Source organism: Leptonychotes weddellii, chromosome 14, assembly GCF_054177405.1.
Source record: "Leptonychotes weddellii isolate Sample4059 chromosome 14, ASM5417740v2, whole genome shotgun sequence".
In the NCBI taxonomy this organism is placed as follows: domain Eukaryota; kingdom Metazoa; phylum Chordata; class Mammalia; order Carnivora; family Phocidae; genus Leptonychotes; species Leptonychotes weddellii.
This window is the reverse complement of record NC_138382.1, coordinates 36,238,230-36,261,080: the sequence shown is the minus strand read 5'-3', so window position 1 is coordinate 36,261,080 and position 22,851 is coordinate 36,238,230. Positions and strand designations below refer to the sequence as shown.

Here is a 22,851-nt window from a genome sequence, read left to right as displayed (position 1 = left end):
GGCTCGGGCCCATAAACGAGCCAAACCTAGGCTGAGTTCATGAAGGCATGTTGGCTCTGAGCTGCTGCTGGCTTTTGTTTTTTTCCCGAATCTGGATGTTTTCTAGCTGGCCTCTCCATTGGCTGGAGTGAGGGGGTGAGGACCGCTGTATTCCTCAAGGGAAGAGAATATTCAGAGAGGCTGAAACCGCCTTTTCTCTCTCACAGCAGGTAGCACCTTGATTATTACAGAGCGCTTCTTGAAAGCCCTGAAATACTGTCCCCTTTTGGGCCAAATGTGTAACATCAGTCTCATTCCTTACAGAATCTAGACTTGGTGGGTGTAACCTTTAAACAGACACAGAGAGGGGAGTTCTGACTTGGGCCCCTGCTCGAGAGGATGGTATGGCCCAAGCATGATCCACATTCTGGGGTTCATTAAAAGGCCATCTCATCAGTGGACTGAAGTGGACTCCAGACAGCCTCCAGCCAGGCCTCCTCTGGGGTCACCCCAGTCTCTCCTCCTGCAGGCCGGGTTGCACCTGCCAGTAGCCTGAGGGTAGAGTCAACCAGGGACTTATAAACCCAGAAATTTGAAACTTCAAAAAAATGCTGATGTGTTTTTAAAGGTGCGTTTTATGCCAAGAGCTTGCTGGCAGGGAAAGACACATGGGAACTCTGTGTATTATCCACTTGAGATACTTTCAATCCCCATCAACACTAACGTGAATTTAAAGAAATTGGACCAGTTTCCGAGAGCCACCACCACCACCCCCAGGGTCCCAGGTAGCCCAGTCGACCCTGGATAAGCATGTTGTTCAGCTCTGCCAAATTCTAAGTCAGACAGTGCAATTCTGTTCATAGTCGAGACTCTGTATGTATGGACATCCTAAGTGGCATTCATCTTCCTACCTGTAAAAGAGTAATCAGTTTCGAAGGTTATGGATGAGGGCAGTGGCCAAGCAATAACCAGACCACTTTGGAGAAGGCCAGGCTTTAATCAAGTCATAAATCTGGATGGAGCTACTTTTCATGCTGAGAAATATATCACGTTCTTCTACCAGATGCCCGGGAGCATGGAGACATTCGCATACCCCCTGCCAGTGGAAACCCAAAGCTTGCCCTAGGGGTAAAAAGACATTTGGGGAATGGAAAATGGGCTTGTAGAGTTCTTTTTTTCCAGGAATGTTTTAAAGTTAGTTTTCTTTGGGCAAATGTACATGGGAATAGTCTTGGCCTGCTTATTTGACCAGCTTATTGGGAGGTCCCAAAAATTGGAGTGAAAATTAAAGTTGTGTGTCTTCTCCCACAGCCTTCTGGGGTCCAGCTGACAAATGGGGAGTAAGGAACTGAGTTTTTTTCCGATATGAATTAATCATGTCTCAGCTTGCTGCCTAGTGCCAGCGCCCACCCATTCGCTGCTGCTTTAGAGACCATCTCTCAAAGTCAAGGGGGCACCAAACCTGAAAGGGGAAGCAGCCAGAAGCTGCAGTGGGGGCAGCCTCTCTGCTCTCGTCTGTCACCCCGCAGCCTTAGAGTGAGGCCAGTACACACCATGTATACCGCGCACAGCATGGAGGTCCCTCTGTAAATGTAAATGGCTGAGTGTTTTCCAGTTTTGTAAAATTAAATTAAGGCAAGGACTCCCAGACTGACTACACCAAGTGCCAAGTTTCATCCCAGCACACATCATTTTTATAGTAAGTAACTCCGTGAAAAATACAGGACTATAATAGAAATGCTGACAGGCCTGGCGCCAGCTCATGAAGTAATAATGCCACGTCTTTAATATTTTTACACAGCACGTCCTAATCTGCCACTGCTTTCTTTTCCTGGAGATAGCAGTTAAATAAGTGAAACCCTCCAGAGCACTACTTTTTTCTCCTCCCCTTTTAGATTGTGGACCCCCATTTAAAACTGTTCTTCCTTATGGGCCTCTTTCAGTCTGCTTATGTTTTTTTGCTCTGTACAATTGGGTCATCAAGCTCAAGTGCCTTTTCCTGAGCTATTTGGCTGGAAAGGGAGGACAGAAGGGAGAAGATGCACCCTGAACTCTTGTCTTCCTCTGCTGAAAGCTAAGAGCTCATGGAATTCCCCTTTGGATGTGTGGCTCACTCAGGCAATGAGCAGCTAACATGCCTGAGTTGGCTTTATCTAACTTCCAAAGAAGCCCATAAATCAAGCTGCTTGCCTCTCGTTCAGCAGACCAGAGATCCTGCTGATTTTCAGCCCTTCAGTTCAACAAAAATACCCACTAAGGAATGACCATCATGAGTTCGGAGCTTCTTTCTAGAGAGGTGCCTCAAAGGCAACCCTGTCTCACCAGCATCTTCCAAAGGGTTCAAGGAAGTGGAAGCCAGGACCACCAGGCCTCCCAGTTTTCTGCCCCCGCCCCCCCACCATGATTCCCTCATCTGTTGAATCAGCCTGTTTTCCTGAGTGAGGCTACTCTCGTTACAGAAACCAGTGTGAAACAGAGATGAAGGATGTCAGTGAGGTCAATTTGAGTTAACCAGGGATGTCAACTAATGGCAGGTTCCAGCTAACCAACTCCCAGTAGATGCAATTTCATATTTAACTTGATTTCTTGTTGTGCACATCTCCCTCATTCTAAACTTTTATCACTCTCCAGTTAATGTATTTTAAAAAACAGGAGGTAAAACTAGGAGAAAAACAACCCTCACACATGTATGAATCACACCTGGCTTTGGCTCAATTTAGAGCCACGGTAGACCTAGGAATGGAGGCCTACAGGCAATATTTTCTTTCACTGGTTACAAAGGACTGATAGAGAGAGGCTTTCTGCTGCCAGAACTCTTATTAGCTGGGCAGCCTTCCCAAGCACTGCCTCCTCCTCGGACACCTAACCAACTCAAGACCTGTCATAACTGAGGTCTGAGGAAAGAGCACTGTCATTCCCTGCTGATTGACTGCTTCCTGGCGTGGGCATTGAGGTTGGGAGGATGGAAATGGCCAACATTCATGTAGCTGGGAGGGAAACAGAAAAGGAGATGCTAGCCCCTGCATGAGACATGGTTAACATCCTCACTAAAGCAGAGGGAGCAGGGGAGTGGTTCATCATTTGGTCTCTCCAGAGGTGTGGAACATGTTAGCCCATGGTTTTGGTGTCCTTGTAAATGGCACACAGAGAGACTGCTCACCCTCAAGGAATGATTGATACTTCTTTTACTTTAACAAATGAGAAATGTCCGTGACAGAAAGGAACCCCTGTTACAAGCCAGGTTTTCTCATTAGCAGTCAAACATGGATAATTATTCACTGGGAACATACACTGTGGGAATTCATGTTAGAGTTCTTATTTTGACTATTGCGGTGGGCAAACCTCAGAGACCACTGGGTACACATAGAGACATGCACATAAATATGTACATAAAAACACAGAGGGCTTGCACTACATGTGTGCAGAGGAGGATACGACTTCTGGATACAAAGTAAGTTTTTAAGGAGAATGAGCTATGTATTCAGTTAAAAGCATTGAAAGACGGTTTAGTGATAGAAAAGGCAGATGGCCAGTAATTTTGTTCTTTTGCTGTAGTTATAATTACTTTATTCCGGTCTTTACTTTGCTTTTACTCTTGAAAGCAGACTTCCCTAATAGCATTTTCAAAATGAGTAGTCAACACTTCCTAGAAGTACATTCTCTCTGGTCACTATACAGATGGGAAGGACATATATATATAGCAGGACACTGTCTCAGCAAGGAAAGAATATTTAGGAGTGTCATAGTTAGGATAGACATTCAACAACCTAGAACAGAGACCCAAAATTGCAGTCAACGGGATAAGATCGTATTTCTGTCTCACATAGCAGTCCAGAGGAAGGCATTCCAAGCATGGTCTGACAACCTACCACGTCATCTAGGGACCCAGGCAAAAAAATTTTGAAACTCCTATCACTCTGATATCCTGGAGTGTTGCCCTTATCCACCTAAGCCAAGATGGTTTTTTCTACATACATGTTCTCAATAGCAGGACGGAGGAAGGGGGAATAAGAGCAAGTTCTTTCCTTTAAAAGCATGTCCCAGACAGTGTACACATCACTTTCCTCTCGTTTAATGGAATGCAATCATATGTCCTACACCTTATTGCAGGGGGTGATGGGAAATGTCTCTATTCCAGGCAGCTATATACCTAAATAAATTCAGGGGTTCTTTTACTCCAAGAAGGAGAGGACCATTATGATGGGCAGTTTCTGCCATACAGAGCAACTGAACTAAAGTTGTTGGAATCAGGGCACCTGGGTGGTTCAGTCGTTAAGCGTCTGCCTTCGGCTCAGGTCATGATCCCAGGGTCCTGGGATAGAGCCCCACATCGGACTCCCTGCTCCATGGGAAGCCTGCTTCTCCCTCTCCCACTTCCTCTGCTTGTGTTCCTGCTTTCGCTGTCTCTCTCTCTGTCAAATTTAAAAAAAAAAAATCTTTAAAGTTGTTAGAATCAAGGGTGACAGAAATACAAATGAAAGTGTTCTCTGACTTCAACAGGGCTAAATGAATGAAGGTGAACCTACCAGTAAGGATTTATAAGTTGGGCAGATTATAAAGCATTTGAGGAAATATCTGAAAGTAAAAGGCTGGAACAGCGAATTTTTTAAATTTGTTAAACCCTCATAGAAAAAGCATAGAGGGGCTCCCGGGTGGCTCAGTCAGTTAAGCATCCAACTCTTGATTTTGGCTCAAGTCATGATCTCGAGGTCGTGAGATATTGCAGAGACTCTGAATTGTTATGTTCCCTAAAAGAGTGTTTTATTCTTGTTCTAATGGACAGTTAACTTAGCTGGACTCAAAGTCCAACCTCTGTCTTCTCTGCAGTGAACATTAAGTGAATTTTCTACCCTTTTCTTTCAGCTTTTAGCTGCTGTTCTTTTACAGGGTCCCCTAGGTTTTGTCTTCTAACAATTTGGGCAGGATTTATGCAGATTTTGAGGTTTATCCCCACCTATGACTCTTCCAGGATTTTCCCCCTTAACTTTTCAGCTGTTCTGACAGCCCCCAGGCTCTGTCTTCTGACATCTCAAGCCACCTCCCTGAGCCACATGGGCTTTGAGGAATGTCCCCAGGTAGAAAGCTACAAGCTGAAAAATCACACTTGTTGCAGTTGCTGAGTTTCTAGGATACACTCCCCTCCTATTTCTGTCACTACTTTTGGTCGCTCTTCAGTGCTTTCAAAAAGTTGTTTAATGGGGGTGGTTGTTGTTTAGATTTTATGATTGTTATTTGCAGGAAGGTTAGTCCAACCAAGTTATTCACCATTACTGGAAGCTAGAATCCCCAGTCAAGTTGTTTTAAGAGTTTCCTGGTCAAGATCTACTCTGTTCCTGTCTTGCAACATTTGAAGCATTCCTATGCATCTCTTTAATTTTTTTATCTTCTTAATAACCCATGGTTATTGGGTTGTGGATGTTGTTCCACTTCTAAGATTCAACACCCAGAGGTAAATTTTCTCTTAAACCCAATAAATGGGTGTGCATAGCATTGAATGGGATGTATCGATCATATAGACACCTTTATTTCTAATTCTATTAATTAGAACTAATTAGTTAGAATGAGTTTACCCATTGCCTGGGCAGGGAGTGGGAGGACTGTGGGGGAAATGTTTGTTTATTCAGTTATTTTCATAAACAAATGAAGCTATTCATTCATTACACAAATTCTTACTAATCAGCTATTTCCTAACAACTAGTTTCTTTAATCTCTCTCCTTTCTGGATTTCCATGATATCATGTAATCTCAATCTTCCTCCTGTCTCTCAGACCATTTCTTCTCAGACTTCTTTAATACCTCTTCTTCCTCCTTCAACTACTAAATACTAGAGTTCCCCCACTGTTTTGTCCTGAGACTTGCTTGATCTCCTTTCATTGAAGACTTCATCCATATAAATCTATGAAATTGGTTCCCAAAATTTGTTTCTAGTAAATCTGACTTAACTTCCATTTTTATCTCTGCTATCTCGATGGATTTTCCTATACTGCGGTTCCATCACGACCTTTAACGTCAGTATGCTTAAAACTAAAATCTATCTCCAGGGGTGGAGATAAGCAATAGCTTCTCTTCCTGACTTACCTATTTCTGTTAATAGTCTCACTAGTGTTCCAATCTTATTAGCTTTCCCTCATTGCCTCCATTCCTCTCCTCTTCATATCCTGTCAGAGCTACCTTTGCAAATATATTTCATTTCTTACCACATCTGAACTGATATCATAGATTCTTTCTCTCAAGCCAGTGCATCTTACAAAGAACTACCTTAATAATCTTTCCAAATCCAACCTAGATCAGATCACTCCCTCTCTTCAGAAACCTACAGGAGACTAGATTCTAGCTGTCAGGATCCTCCCCATTGCAACTCCCCACACACCATGCCAACCTCATTTATGTTTTCTGTGTTCTAGCCAAGTCAACTAGTCTTTTCTTCTAGCCACACCACAAGTTTTCTCATCTTTGTACCTTTGCTCACACAGCTTCTTCTAGGCTTGCCTCCCCTTCCTACTCTCTATCCCTGGTCTCAGCTTACCTTAATCCTAAATAACCTTTATATATAACATCTCTTCCATGAATTTTTCATTGGCATAGTTCAGTTTCACTACACATTGATCTAAGCAATATAGATTGAATAATTCTCTTTTACCCTTGGCATTTAGCTATCTCCAGGCAGGGAGAAGAGGGATGAGGATGATGAGTTTGAGATGATGTTGAGAAATCTAGGAATCTTAAAAGCATGTTAAAAATCATCTAATTCAGTGGTTATCCATAGTGGAATCTCCTTACCAGAAGCCCAATAGATTCTTTTGTGATTAAAATGGTAATAGAGGCCCCAAAGCCCCTACCTTATGCAGATTTCCTCTCAAAGGCCCCTCCCCAGGTACCTCCACAGACCCTTAGGGCCCCGGGGAACTATCAATTACAAAACCATTGACTAACTCAATACTCTCACTTACAGATTAGAAAACTGAAACCAGGGAACCCTATGAAAATCTAGAGTTCCTCTTGGAGAGTCATGAATCTGTGTCAGTGCATTTGAAAGTAACCAAATTGCTTTTCTTTTTCAAACTTTCTACAAAACTGATCTTGACCCTGATAAGTTTCAGAATGAGAGGCATGATTACTAGGAAGGTTGCTGCTCAGACGTCTGTCTTCATTGCTGCTCCTTGTGGGTCTTTCTCAAGTTGAGTTTTTAGAACTTCACATCATGTCAGTCCTCAGGCCTGCCCTTGGAAGGAACTCTGCCCCATCTTATTCCCACTGGGGGCACGAGGCTGGAAGACCCTGGGAACATATCCAAGACCCAAGACTCAGATAGGCCAAGAGAGATGTCCTGGCTGCTCACCATGGCCTCTGATTCCAAGAAGGAGGGAGGATTATAAATGTAAATTATTATGCAAATGAACCTCTTATTTAGCTGACTAGGATTCCTGGCTCCCAGATAAGTAACTTCATCAGCCATAGGAAAAAGCCTGAGGCTGCTCCTGCTCTTTTTTCTGCTTAAAAACTCTCTCAGAAAACCAATCCTAATGGAGTTGGAAAATTGAAGATTAGGGCTAAATATAAGCGATTTCCTTGCCAAATATCTCATGTTTCCTTGGGAATAGCCAGATTCTTATTTATCAATTTAGAATATAGTCAGCCTCACGAGGGCTCTGTCCCCACTGACCAAACCCAATAATTCCTGGAACCAACATCTTAACAGTCTATGACACCTTTTTTTTTTTCCCCCAAAGCAGATGTGATTGAGACATATATTGGCCTGTTTAAGTTAGTCTGAAAAGCTCTACTTTTTAAATTATGCTCTTTGCCTAAATCAATGTACAGTTTTTCTGCCTCTTATTAGAAAATGACATCAGCATCTGACTCCGGACTACATTTGGTAGTGGAGGGGGTTGAATACTGCTGTTCCGAGAACTGCTGTTCCTCAGCTGACTGATTTCTATACACTTCTCCCCAAGGCCATTCTTAGCCCCATTTCAGACAGGAGTATAATGATACCACCATGAAATTCATAACATATAGATGCCTAGGTGCCACCAGGAGCATGCAGGGAAACTGCTTCCTCCTATGTATCTGAATAAGAAGATGTAGGTGATCAGCACACAGGTAGAAACTCTGCCCTACCCCAAGCCTTGGATCCATAGGCCTAGCGGAATTGTGGAAATCCCTTCTCCCTAAGTGTTATCAGTTACCTATCACCACATTAAAAAATAATGACTCAGCGGCTTAAAATAGCAATCATTTATTCTTACTGATCTTCAGTTCAGCTGATCTAAACCGAGTTTGCCTAGGGTGAACTTGGCCATTCTCCACAGTTCTCTCACCCACCTTTTGGGATCATCAGGCCAGTCCAAGCATGTTCTGCTAGTGATAGCAAAGGCACATGAGCACAAGCAAAAACACACAGTCTCTTGAGGTTTAGGTTTGGAACTGGTATACCAGAACATCAGTCTCATTTCTTTTATTGTGGTAAAATACTCATAACATAAAATGTACTATTTTAAACATTTTTAAGTGTTTAGTGGCATTAATTACATTCACATCATTGTGCAACCATCATGCTTTCCATCTCCAGAACTTTTTATCTCAAACTGAAACTCTGTACCCATTAAAAAAATAACTGCCTGTGCTCCCCTTCCTCCAGCCCCTGGTAATCACTATTCTGGTTTCTGTTTCTATGAATTGGACTATAGTAGGTGCCTCCTATAAGTGGAATCATACAATATTGGTCCTTTTACATCTGGCTTCTTTCACTAAATGTGTTCAGGGTTCATATGCCACACATATCAGAATTTCATTCCTTTTTAAGGCTGAATAATATTCCATCATATATATATCACATTTGTTCATCTACCCATCTATTGATGGACATTCAGGTCGTTTTCACCTTTTGGCTATTATGAATACTGCTGCTGTGAACATTAGTGTACAAATAGCTATTCACGTCCCTGCTTTTGACCCTTTGGGTATATACACAGAAATAGAATTAGTGGATCATGATGGTAATTCTACGTTTAATTTTTTGAGGAATCTCCATACTATTTCCCACCTTGGCTGCACCATTTTACATTCCCGCCAGCAAAGCCCAAGGATTCTAATTTCCGCACATCTTCACCAACACTGGTTATCTTCTGTTTGTTTATTTTTAATAGCCATCCTACTGGATGTGATGTGTATCTCATTGTGGTTTTGATTTCGTTTCTATAACAATTAGTGATGTTAAGCATTTGTTCATTTGCTTATTGGCCATTTTTATATCTTCAGAGAAATGTATATTGAAGTCTTTTGCCCATTTTTTAGTTTGGCTGTTTATATTTGTTGTTGAGTTGTAGGAATTCTTTATATATTCTGGACATTAATCCATTATCAAATCTGTGATTTGCAAATATTTTCTCCCATTCTGTGGGTTGCCTTTTCACTCTGGTGGTGGTGTCCTATGATGCACAAAAGCTTTCAATTTTGATGATGTCAGTTTATTCTTTGTTGCCCTGGGTTTTTAGGGTCATATCCAAAAACTCGTTGCCAAATCCAATATCATGACGCTTCTGCTTATGTTTCCTTTTAAGAGTTTTATACATTTAACTCTAAGGTTTAAGTTTTTGATCCCTTTGAATTAATTTTTGCACATGGTGTAAAGGTAAAGCTATAACTTCCTTTTCTTGCATGTGGCTATCTCGTTTTCCCAGCACAATTAAATGGTCCTGGCATCCATGTTGGAAATCATTTGACCATATAAGCAAGAGTTTATTTGGGGGCTTTCTATTTTATTCTATTGGTCTATATGTTTGTCTTTATACCAGTACTATAATGTTTCAATTACTATAGATTTGTACTAAGTTTTGAAATCAGGAAGTGTGAAACCCCCAAGTTTGTTGTTCTTTTTCAAAATTGTTTTGGCTATTCAGTATCCTTGAGGGTTAGGGATGGACTTTTCTATTTCTACAAAAAAATAAAAGAAGAAAAAGTCACTGAGATTTTAATGGGGATTGTACTGAATCTATAGTTCACTTGGGGGTATTAACATCTTCACAATATTAAGTTTTCTAATCCATGAACATGACATAGCTTTCCATTTATGTTTTAAATTTTTTAGCAACATTTCGTAGTTTTCAGGGTACACGTTTTTCATCTCCTTGGTTAAATTTATTCTTAAGTATTTTATTCTTTTTGATACTGTTATAAATGGAATTGTTTTCTTAATTTCTCTTTCAGATTACTAGTGTAACATCTGACTCATTTTATTGGCCAAAGTAGTTACATAGCCAAACCCCAAATCAGGAGGTAGGAAATTACAGCCCACCCATCATCGAAGGCCACTGCAAAGTTACATGGCAAAATGAGTCAATGCAGGGAGGAATGAAGAACGGGGTTCTGTACCAATGATATCCCATAAAGAACTTCTTACAGTCAATTTTAGCATTCCAGGGCCCTTCAAAGTAGTCTGCTTCAAGCACTTTAACCAAACAATTACTGTGAAAATGTTAAAAAAAAAGGGGGGGGGGGCGGAGGGACAAAAGGAATGAGCAAAGGAAGGGGATAACAAGATGCCTAGGTAAATTGCTGGTGCCCAGCTGAACAAGCAGCAGGTATAGAGGAAAGAACACAAGGCAAGGAATCAGAAGGCCTGTCACTTGATCTTAGGAAAGCATCTTAACATCTCTGGGCCTCAGTTTCCTCCTCCAGCATTAGGCTAGACAATCTCTAAGAACCTTTCCTGTGTTAACCTCGCATCGTATACAGATTCTAACAGTGTTTCCCCCAGAATAGAAAACAAGCCAACAGTGGAAAATTCCTCCTCTTACACATCCATAGGCACAGACATCCATGCAGGTAGCCATTCTTTTGTCTCACAGATCTCATCATTTTCTGCCTTACATCTCAGTTTTATTAGTGTGCTTTGTTTTTTATCCAATACCAGCTAGGATCTCCTTGCAAGAGGGAAGATAGTCCTATCTTATCTATCCCAGAACAGTAGACACAAAATCAATATTTTTTAACTGAATTGAAGGAAAGCCACCACTATCTTTAATTTTGAATGATTTATCATATGTTTTAAACGTCTATATATTGACAGGATCATATGGTTCTTATTCTTCTTTTTACTAATATGGTGTATCACATTGATTGATTAGCAAATATTGAACCACCCTTGCATCCCAGAAATAAATCCTACTTGATCGTGGTGAGTAATTCTTTTAATGTACTGTTGAATTCAATTTGCTAGTATTTTGTTGAGAATTTTTGCATCCATGTTCATCAAGGATATTGGCCTGTAATTCTCCTTTTTAGTGGAATCTTTGTCTGGTTTTAGAATCAAGGTAATGCTGGCTTCATAGAATACAGCAACCTTTCCTGATAAAAACCCTCAACAAAGTAGGGATAGATAGAACATACCTCAACATCATAAAGACCATATATGAAAGACTCAGCTAGTATCATCCTCAGTGGGAAAAAACTGAGAGCCTTTCCCCTATGGTCAGGAACAAGACAAGAATGTCCACTCCCACCATTACTATTTCACAGAGTAAGGGAAGACTTAACCTCAGCAATCAGACAACAAAAAGAAATAAAAATCATCCAAATTGGCAAAGAAGAAGTCAAACTTTCACTATCTAAAGATGACATGACACTCTATGTAGAAAATGCAAAAGACTCCACCAAAAAATTGTTAGAACTCATACATAAATTCAGCAAAGTCATAGGATATAAAATTGGGGGGGGGAATCAGAGGGGGAGACGACCCATGAGAGACTATGGACTCTGAGAAACAAACTGAGGGTTCTAGAGGGGAGGGGGGTTGGGGGATGGGTTAGCCCAGTGATGGGTATTAAAGAGGGCATGTTCTGCATAGAGCACTGGGTATTATGCACAAACAATGAATCATGAAACAGTACATCAAAAACTAATGATGTAATGTATGGTGATTAACATAACATAATAAAAAAAAAATCAGTGTGCAGAAATCTGTTCCATTTTTATATACCAGTAACAAAGCAGCAGAAAAAGAAATCAAGGAATTGATCCCATTTGCAATTGCACCAAAAATAATAATATACCTAAAAGTATTCTAACTAAAGGAGTAAAAGATCTAATGATGTACTATATGTTGGCTAATTGAATTTAAATAATAAAAAGAAAGATGCATTCTAAGAAAAGAAGAAGTAAAAGATCTATACTCGGAAAACTATAGAACACATATGAAAGAAATTGAAAAGGACACAAAGAAAGGGAAAGCATTCCATGCTCATGGATTGGAAGAACATTGTTAAAATGGCTATACTACCCAAAGCAATCTACACATTTAATGCAATCCCCATCAAAATACCACCAGCATTTTTCACAGAGCTAGAACAAACAGTCCTAAAATTTGTATGGAACCACAAAAGATCCCAAATAGCCAAAGCAATTCTGAAAAACGAAAACAAAACTGGAGGCCTCATGATTCTGGATTTCAAATATATTACAAAGCTGTAGTCATCAAGACAGTATGGTACTGACACAAAAACAGACACACAGATCAATGGAACAGAATAGAGGACCCAGAAATGGGCCCACAACTATATGTTCAACTAATCGTCGACAAAGCAGGAAAGAATATCCAATAGAAAAAAAGAGTCTCTTCAACAAATGGTGTTGGGAAAACTGGACAGCAACATGCAGAAGAATGAAGCTGGACCACTTTCTTATACCATACACAAAAATAAATTCAAAATGGATAAAAGACCTTAATGTGAGACAGGAAACCATCAAAATCCTAAAGGAGAACAAAGGCAGAAACTTCTTTGACCTTATCCATAGCAATTTCTTACTAGACAAGTCACCACAGGCAAGGGAAACAAAAGCAAAAATGAACTATTGGGACTTCATCAAGATAAAAAGCGTCTGCACAGCAAAGGAAACAACAAAACTAAAAGACAGCCTACAGAATGGGAGAAAATATTTGCAAACAATATATCTGACAAAGGGTTAGTATCCAAAATCTACAAAGAACTTCTCAAACTCAACACCCAAAAAATAAATAACCCGGTTAAGAAATGGGCAGAAGACATGAATAGACACTTTTCCAAAAAGACATCCACATAACTACCAGATACAATACTCATCATCAGGGAAATACAAATCAAAACCACTATGAGATATCATCTTACACCTGTCAAGATGGCTAAAATTACAACACAAGAAACAACAGATGTTGACAAGGATGCAGAGAAAGGGGAACCCTCTTGCACTGTTGGTGGGAATGCAAACTGGTGCAGCCACTGTAGAGAATTTCCTCAAAATGTTAAAAATAGAACTACCCTATGATCCATCAATTGCACTACTTACTAGGTATTTACCCAAAGGATACAAAAACACAGATTCGAAGGGATACATGCACCCCAGCGTTCATAGCAGCATTATCAACAATAGCCAAACTATGGAGAGAGCCCAAATGTCCATCCACTGACAAATGGGTGAAGAAGAGGTGGTACACACACACACTCACACGCACAAACAATGGAATATTACTCAGCCATTAAAAAGAATGAAATCTTGCCATTTACAATGACATGAATGAGCTAGAGTGTATTATGCTAAGTGAAATCAGTCAGTCAGAGAAAGATACTATAGGATCTCACTCAGGTGTAGAATTTAATAAAGAAAACAGATGAACATATGGGAAGGGAGAAAAGAAGAAAAGGAGAGAGGGAAACAAGCTAAAAGGCACTCCTAATGGGGCGCCTGGGTGGCTCAGTTGGTTAAGCGACTGCCTTCAGCTCAGGTCATGATCCTGGAGTCCCGGGATCGAGTCCCGCATCAGGCTCCTTGTTCGGCGGGGAGTCTGCTTCTCCCTCTGACCCTCCCCCCTCTCATGTGCTCTCTCTCATTCTCTCTCTCTCTCTCAAATAAATAAATAAATAAATAAATAAATAAATATAAAAGGCACTCCTAATGATAGAGAACAAACAGGGTTGATGGAGGGAGGTGGGTGGTGCATGGGCTAGATGGTGATGGACATTAAGGAGGGCATTTGTGATGATGAGCACCGAGTATTGTATGTAAGTGATGAATGACTGAATTCTACTCCTGAAACCAATATTGCTCTGTATATTAACTACCTAAAATTTAAATTAAAAAAATAAAAAGTAAACTTCCAAATAAATTATCTGTGAAAGCTAAGTTGTTGAGGACACAACAGCAAATTCAGCAAGTACTCTCAATTTAGAGAAACTTGGTTTTTTCTTACAACTGCAATCAGTTTACCTTAATAATTCTCTGCTACAAACCTTGGGTAGACACAATATCTAAGTTTAATATTTTAGAATTTTAATGTATCAGAGTATGTTCAGTGACTACATAGATAGGTACATGTCCAATGCAGGCTTGGTAAGAGTTGTTAGAAGGCCAAGGTTCTTGACTGACAGAAAAATGAAATCAGTGTTTACAATTGTTTTCCTAGATTCTGTTGAAAAACTTTGGTTTGAAAACCACATACACAGTAAAACAGTGGCAAATATTAGACTTTTACCACTTAAAATTTGATTCTTAAGTATTACTATTAGCATTTTTTTCCAATTTACTGCATTTGAAGAAGTGATTTCTTTAGTATAAAATCAGTATAGGAACTAATTAACTTGAAAAATGTTCAATGAGTGAATATTAATTGCTTCATTTTTTTAAAAGTTCATACAAGGACATAGAAACAGGCACTTTGTGTACTCCAAGAATTTTTCCTTAATTGAATAAAAAATAGTTACCTTCCCAGAATTCCTGAGTAGAAACATCTATTGGCCTGGAAATGGCACACATAAGAAAAATGCCATCGGTAAGGAGACTACACCGTATGTGTGGCTTCTAAGCCACAGAGACACTAAAACAACTCGTCAGATATATATCCCCATTTCACTTTATTAATGGCTTCTCTCTCTTTCATACTCTCCTTCTAGGCTGTCCCATCAAAGGTCACCCTACCCCCAATATCACCTGGTTCCATGGTGATCAGCCAGTCGCCACTGTCCCAGGACTGACACATCATATCTTGGCAGCTGGACAGATTCTTCAGGTTGCAAATCTTAGTGGCGGGTCTCAAGGGGAATTCAGCTGCCTTGCTCAGAATGAGGCAGGAATGCTCGTGCAGAAGGCCTCTTTGGTGATCCAAGGTAAGAAACCCTTCAGGCTTTGGAGCCGGGCTTAGTTCTTGAATAAGAAAGTCCACCTGAGAATCTAATTCTCTAGTAAAACAAAGTGATTTCTGATCTCAGTGGCTCCTAGAGCATGAAAATCAAAGCAGAACCATGTCTCCATACAATGAGGCCCTTCAGAAGAGCCACCAAGCTCCATCCCAGCAGAATCTGGAAAAGTCAGTGGGCCCTTCTGCTTCATCATGTTGCTACCACTGAGGACCAAGGAAACATCATGATATAGCAAAGCCAAGAAAGTTTCATTTATGCTTGCTGAACTAATAAGAATCACACATACACACACACACACACACACACACCCCTACATGCATGCAAGCGCACACATGCATGCGTGCAAAGTAGCCTGTTAAACTAATGCAAGTTTTCAGGGCGCCTGGGTGGCTCAGTTGGTTGGGCGACTGCCTTCGGCCCAGGTCATGATCCTGGAGTCCCGGGATCGAGTCCCGCATCGGGCTCCCTGCTCGGCGGGGAGTCTGCTTCTCCCTCTGACCCTCCCCCCTCTCATGTGCTCTGTCTCTCTCTCAAATAAATAAAATCTTTAAAAAAAAATAAAAAATTTAAAAAAAAAAAACTAATGCAAGTTTTCTCTGTTGGTTTGGTTAAAAAAAAAAATACCTCTTGATCCGAACTGCTTGGCTATTGCCTTCTCTCCTGGAGAGTCAGGCTGGTGCCAGTACCTGCTTATGGTGCTAACGAGTCTTCAGCTGCAGTCACGTGCTAAGTGTTTTGCAGGCACCTTTCCTGTGGTTTGTGCATTAACCTTCCAGGAACACAGGCGGGTCAGAAAGCCCTTGGGAGAAGCCTGGCTTTAGCTACACCAAGAAAAGGTTGTGAATGAACCCAAAAGAGTGGGAAACAAACCCAGACTGGGCCTTGTTATAGAAACTAAGTGAGGCTTTCAAGTTTTCCATAGGCTATTTCTCCCTGTGGCCCATAGGTGACTATTTTTAGGGAAAGCAAAATTCTATTGCATGCATTCTAAAATGGGGGATTCTGTGGGAAGGGCCAGAATTTTGTGCCTCTGTAGCACACGAGGAGGGAGCAAATGGGTTTTCCCCCTTAAACATCCTCCCCTGCCATTTGGCTTTCTGGACAGGAAAGTCAATGTTGCATTTTCTTGCCAACCCGCCATTCTCTGCTGAAAACCAGAAGCCAGTGCCTATCTGCAAGATTTGTAATATATGACCTTGCAAATAAGCGCTCACAGTTTACCAGCCCACAGTTACTTTTAACAGCTTTCCTACCAGTGAGTCCCAGACCCCCAGATAGAAAATCCACAGAAATTGAATTTCTTCCTGACGTCATTGTCACATGTAAATGAGTGCTCTCTGGGTAGGCTGTTTTTTTGGTAACATTTCCAAAGTTCAACTCAAATGTGCACGTACAAATGTGATTGTTAAGTGTCTCCGATATTTTTGTATCTCTTTGTTGAAAAAGAAAGTCACTTTCTGGTGACCCACTAGGAAGAAAAAGTACTTTGGAAGTGTATTTAAGAATAAGGACTACAGCCACTGGTTAAGTACTCTGTATGTGCCAGTCACCGGGCTCCGCCCTTTCCTTTCATTATATCCAGTCCTCACAGTAACTTTGCAAGGTAGGGGTCTTGTACTCACTTCATGGATAAGCCAACTGAGGCTCCTAGACGCCATGCCACTTGGCTACCTAAGTTGGGAAGGGAGCCCACTGGAGAACAGAGTGTCATTCTCGAGAGCTCCTCGTGCCCACAGAGCATGGGCACTAATGCATGCAATCCTCTTTTCACCTCTGATCCTCCTCCTGTGACAGATTACTGGTGGTCTGTGGACAGACTGGCAACCTGCTCAGCCTCCTGTGGTAACAGGGGCGTTCAGCAGCCCCGCCTGAGGTGTCTCCTGAACAGCACAGAGGTCAACCCCACTCACTGTGCGGGGAAGGTGCGCCCGGCTGTGCAGCCTGTCGCCTGCAACCGGAGAGACTGTCCTTCTCGGTGAGTGTGGCAGGCACTGGCTCAGGCCTCCCCGACCCCAACGCTGGGCCCTGACTTTTAGTCAAGTCGGTGGCTAGCCTCTGTCCAGTACTGCGTAGGGAGAGACACGGAGTACAGGCAAGGGGGCCTGCCATCCAAGGCACTGTTCTTTTCTATAGGCCCCGACTTGCCAGGCCTCTCCACCCTGCAGAAAATATCCCTCAGAATGGGCCTCCTCCCTCGGCAGTTTGCTCCCTCACCACTCAGCGGGCTGAGGACTGCCTGGGGCATCCCAAGTGCCTGAGAAGGTCTGTTCAAGGAGCAGGAACATCCCAGGCCCTAGCCAGAGCTCGCTGGCATCCTTCAATAAGAAATTTGCTCCCTAGGGGCGCCTGGGTGGCTCAGTCATTGGGTGTCTCTGCCTTCGGCTCCAGTCGTGATCCCCGGGTCCTGGGATCGAGTCCCGCATCGGGCTCCCCGCTCAGTGCGGAGCCTGCTTCTCCCTCTCCCTCTCCCTGCTGCTCTTTCTTTTCTTCAAAGGGGGTTGCATCCTGCGGAAGTCAAAACAAATCTTCCTTTTCTATAGTGGCCTCCATGTTGGATATACGTCCTCTGCCTCTGGCCCCAGAATGACACCCACCGTCTCTGCCCCTTACAGCTTTGAGAAGCTGTGAGTCCCACAGAGCACCCTACCCCCAGTTTGCAGGCAGTCGCTAAAAGGATAATAGGTGGGCACAGAGCTGGCACCAGCATGGCATCCTGAGCCTGGGGGGACTTGGCTGGGCCTCGCGATGCCCCCTTCCTACCTGTCCGTGGGACTTTCACGCACTGCTCAGGCACCCGCTTTGTGTTTTGCCAGCTGAGTCACAAGGAGCAGCTGAAACCAGGAGCCACTCAATGAAATATGAAACATGCTCATTAATATCAGCAGTTTGACTTGCTGACGGGAAGGTTTCCATGGGAATGATTAATGTCCTTTTATACCCTTCCTGAACTGTAACATAGCCATACCTCGCCTTTCTCAAACCCCCCACCCCAGCTCCTGAAAAATTGCTGAAATGTATATTTGGAAATAAAAGTTGATTGAAATGCAGGCCTGACATTCACCGGGGATATAAGGGGCTGGAAGACTGCCCTCGCCAAGCTATTTGAAATGAAGACAAAGTTTCGGACGTGCCAAGGACTTTTTGATTTGCTGCGGTGATGGTCAGAGTCAATCAGGCTCATTTACTTCTGCAAATGAAATAATGGCCATGTTGGCTTGGGTTTCAGTGCCCCCAGGAGCTTTACACCACCTCGTGCCTGCTTCCTAAGTGGCTCTGCTCCTGGGGGTTGGAGATCTGCACACAGTCATCTCTCTCCAGGGCCAATGGATCAGGGGGGTTCCATCAAACTAAATAAGTCACAGATCCAGATTCAAAAGGAATTTGCTCCCTGTCTCTGCTGCTTGCCTCTCCTTTGACTGGTTTCCCTGCCAGGCTTCTTGGGCACTTCAGCAGCCTTCTCTGAACAAAACAAGGATCGCCCTGGTTGTCTCTGAACAGGGCCGGAGAGTCCTGCTTTGACCCAGGTGACCGTTCCGCCATTTCATTTAGATAAACTTTGTCTCAGGCATTAAAACCCAAGAACGGTCTTTTTCCCTAGATTGAATAAGATGGCTGGAACACCCCAAGGCTTTTCCGTTTCCCCCAAACTGTCCCCCTTTCCCCTTTGAGAACTAGCCCACGGTGCAAACATTCACAGAGAGCCCCTACGGGTTTGTATCTGGACCAAGGATTCCAGCATGTTTCCCAAATTCCAGCCTGGCTTTATGAGACAAGCCATTTGTGCAGTCCTGGTCAGTCTCACTTCTGACGATCCAAATTGTAGCCAGAACCTAACATCCTGAGAAAGGACATGCTCCACATATGTAGCCCTCGAGGAGGTATAAGGCCTGTGCACTGTGACTCATGGGAAACTGCTCCACAAAGCCAGAAGGAACTTTGCCTATTTCTCAGAGATTCAACAAAATCCAGTGAGACATGGGTTACAGAAGGTAGAAGAGAGAATGAGTACTAGCAGATAAAACACTGACTCAGGGGAGAGCCAGAGACACAGTTTGGATCTGACTGCCCTAGGAGACTGACCCCTTCTGCCATGCACTTGGACGGTTCAGGAAGTCCCACAACCACAGTGCAGCATAACTAGCTAAAGGACTGTCTTCCCAGAGCGTTCCCTCTGCAGGCTCGCGGCTTTGGGGGCCAGTGTCATGAGTGAGACAAGTGATGTTCAGACCACTCTTTCAAGATGCACCTTTGCAGTCAATTTCCAAAGGGTATTTGTTTTCTGTGGCTGCAAATTACCACAAACATGGTGGCTGAAAAGAATAGACATTTATTTTCTCACAGTTTGGAAGGCCAGAAATCCACAATCAAGATATCAGCAGGGCTGCACCCCTTGCAACTTTCTCAAGCCTTGCCAACTTCTGGTGGCTCCAGGCATCCCTGAGCTCATGGCCACATCACTCCAGCCTCTGCCTCGGTGGTCACACTGTCTCCTCCTCTAATCTCTCTTTCTCTTCTAAGGCCATTTGTGAAGGCAGATAATGTAGGATAATTGCATCTCAAAGTCCTTAATTATATCTGCAAAGCCCCTTTGTCCAAATATGGTAACATTCCCAGCTTCCGGGTATCTGATGTAGATATCTTTTGGGGGACCATTTTCAGCCTTCCACTCCATGTGTATCATGCCCCGAGATTAGTAGCTGTGTGGTGAGAATAAGGGGATGCCCAGGCTCTTTTTCTGAGAACATATGGCATCATTCCTCTGCCCAAGCCTGACCCTTTGCTCTTCCTCTCCCCAGGTGGATGGTGACCTCCTGGTCGGCCTGTACCCGGAGCTGTGGGGGAGGCGTCCAGACCCGCCGGGTGACCTGCCAGAAGCTGAAAGCCTCTGGGATCTCCACCCCTGTGTCCAATGATCTGTGTACACAGCTCGCCAAACGGCCAGTAGACACCCAGGCCTGTAACCAACAGCTCTGCGTGGAGTGGGCCTTCTCCAGCTGGGGCCAGGTGAGAGGATTTTATTTGAAAGATAAATCTAAAGGTGCGGACCCTGCCATGGTAGGAAGTAAAAGTCCACCACTGCCAATCCTCTGTGATATCAGACCTTTCACATCCCATCTATCAATCAACTCACCTGCCCAGTGTCCTTCCAAAAGCTTAGTGTTTCTGATGATTCTTCTCTAATACGAACATACGTCCCACAGCCATTACACTTTCCCTATTGATTTCCCTCCCCGCCCCCCCCCCCCGCCAAGCTCATCCCCTTATCAGATTATTAGCCAATATTCAGCAACCGCTTCTTCAGACTCATTTTCTGTCAGGCTACCTCTTCCCACTGGTTGTCCTATGGCTGATGATTTAAAGCTCTGATGAGATCCATCTGGGGGGTGCAGGGTGTTTTGGGCCAGGGGTTCTCAACTGGGTTAGAAACTGGAGAAACTTCTTTAAAAGACCAATGTCCAGGCTGCACCTCCCTGAGATTCTAAGTCAGTTGCTAAGCGGTGGGATCGGAGCATGGGCAATTTTCGAAACTACACGGGAGATTCTGGTATGCAGGCAGCGTAGAGAACCACTCTTCTGAGCCAAGAAGAGTTGAAGCCTAGCTGGATCACTTTGAAACCACCAACTCCTTTCTCAATTCTCAGCCAGAGGATGGCCAAAAAAGTCCCAGATTCGCTCAACACACAGCAGAAATGGGGGCTCATAGGACCCCAGTAGGGATGGGGCCTCTTCTGGATATAGGAAGAAACCACAGGACCCTGTCCATTTGAAAAGGAAATTTTATGGTTAGTTATAACCTAAAAAAATTTACACAAAGTAAAGATTCTCTATGGGAAGAACAAACCTGAGCAATGATGGACACTATGCCGTGACAGAAGCAGCCTCGGAGGGATGGGAGGTGCCGATAGTCACCCTACCATTGATCTCACATCATTTCTGGGCTGGGTGGGACTGAGCACCAGTCAGGAATTCGCATTGTAATTAGAGGCCTAGGCTTTCCCCACTGCAGGTACATAGGCTGTTTAGAGAGAGAGGAGTTTTCCTACTCATCTGACCCCTTCTCTGTTTTAGAATGTTGTTGGCACTGAAAAAAACAATCCAGTGTGGTGCTTGGGGGAAGTGACGTAATGGCGTAATGGCGTATGCGTGGTTCCCTTCAAAGTCTGTGTTCAGAACCTACCGGGGCCCTACTTAGCATCTAAGAGCTGCCTGCCAGGGCTGATAATCAGCTAGTACTCACCCCGTTGGTGGGGTGACATCTGTTGTTTGTCAGAGGCTGGCACTAATTGCTAGGCTAACCATTCTGATTGGTCAGGCATAGTTTGTGATTGGTTGGTGTCTGAAACATGCTATTAAGCTTGGCCTGCTGGGACAGCCCAAAACTACCATAAGGCTCTTGATTCTTTGTGTAACTGTACAAACTAATGTGACGGAATGTCTTGGGCAGCTAGCAACTCGAAACATGTTGGAACTGGCTGTCTACACATTACTGCATTCATGTTCCTCTGTCCCCACCCCGAGGTGTGTACTTTGAAAAACAGTCACTTGGAACTTCCCATTAAGTTAATGTACTGTGGCCATCTCTAATGAAGATCAAATGTTATTTGGAGGAAATCTGGCCACAGAATTCACTTGCAATCCATAACCCATTTGTGTCCCAGGTGAGTCCGGGGATAATGCTCAACACCAGCCAATCAACACACTCAGCCTGAGGCTCCTTTTTGGCACCTTTACCAACCCCCCTCATTTCCAGTGACCTAATGTATGTGCTTCATAATCAAAGAGGCATGAGCTCCCTTTTGCTCTGATGCTTGGGGGATATCATCTTTCTCTTACCTGGAAAAGCCCACTTCTGCTAGCTTTCATTCTGCCCAAGGCAGCTCTGCTTCTAGGCCCTCAAGGCTTACTGGCAGTTTGTGAAATTACAATTAGGAACAGACCTGGCTTCACACGGGAGATGTTTCTGCATTGTATCATTGAGGTGACTAAAGGGGACATATATCGTGCGCCTTGATCATTCTCAGTGATTACTTTTTCTAAAAGAGAGAAAAAAGGTCCTTCCCCCTTTCTTGCCTTCAAACAACACTCTCATCCCCTTCTTTCTTCTAAAACCCTCTAGGCAAGTATGTCTCAAGCTTTAATGTGAATCACTTGTGGATATTTTCAAAAATGCAAATTCTGATATGGCAGGTCTGGGCAAAGCCTTAGATAATGAATTTTTTTTTGAGGTATAATTGACATATGCCCATTATATTAATTTCAGGGGTATAACATGATTTGATATTTGTATACATTGCAAAATGATCACAATAAATCTAACATCCATCACCATACATACTTAGAAAAAGACTTTTTCTTGTGATTTTAAGATCGAGTCTCAGCAACTTTAAGATATACAATACAGTATTATTAACTATAGTCACCATGCTGTACCTTGCATCTCCAGGACATGTTTACTTTATAACTGGAAGTTTGTACCTTTTGACCCCTTCCACATATTTCACCTACCCCCACCCCCCCACCTCTGGCAACCAAGTCTATTCTCTGCATTTATTATGGTTGGGGGGAGGGGTTGTTGTTTAAATTTCACATATGAAATTATACAGTATTTGTCTGTCTGCCTTATTTGACTTTTGTGCCCTCAAGGTCTATACATGCCATCACTAATGGAAAGATGTCATTCTTTTTTATGGCTAAATAATAT

The 22,851-nt window shown here is 43.0% G+C and overlaps 1 protein-coding gene across 1 annotated transcript in view; it reads left to right on the top strand.

The window, feature by feature from the left end:
* LOC145717183 (ADAMTS-like protein 1) overlaps nucleotides 1–20,369 on the top strand; it is a gene marked incomplete at its 5' end in the record, with an annotated part of 40,956 nt that extends 20,587 nt beyond the window's left edge. The window contains 3 exons of the mRNA XM_081804072.1: nucleotides 14,904–15,116; nucleotides 16,944–17,124; nucleotides 19,946–20,369. Coding sequence (XP_081660198.1) covers nucleotides 14,904–15,116; nucleotides 16,944–17,124; nucleotides 19,946–20,330 — 779 coding nt within the window. The remainder of the gene's footprint in view (nucleotides 1–14,903; nucleotides 15,117–16,943; nucleotides 17,125–19,945) is intronic.
* Between the last annotated feature and the right edge of the window lie 2,482 nt (nucleotides 20,370–22,851).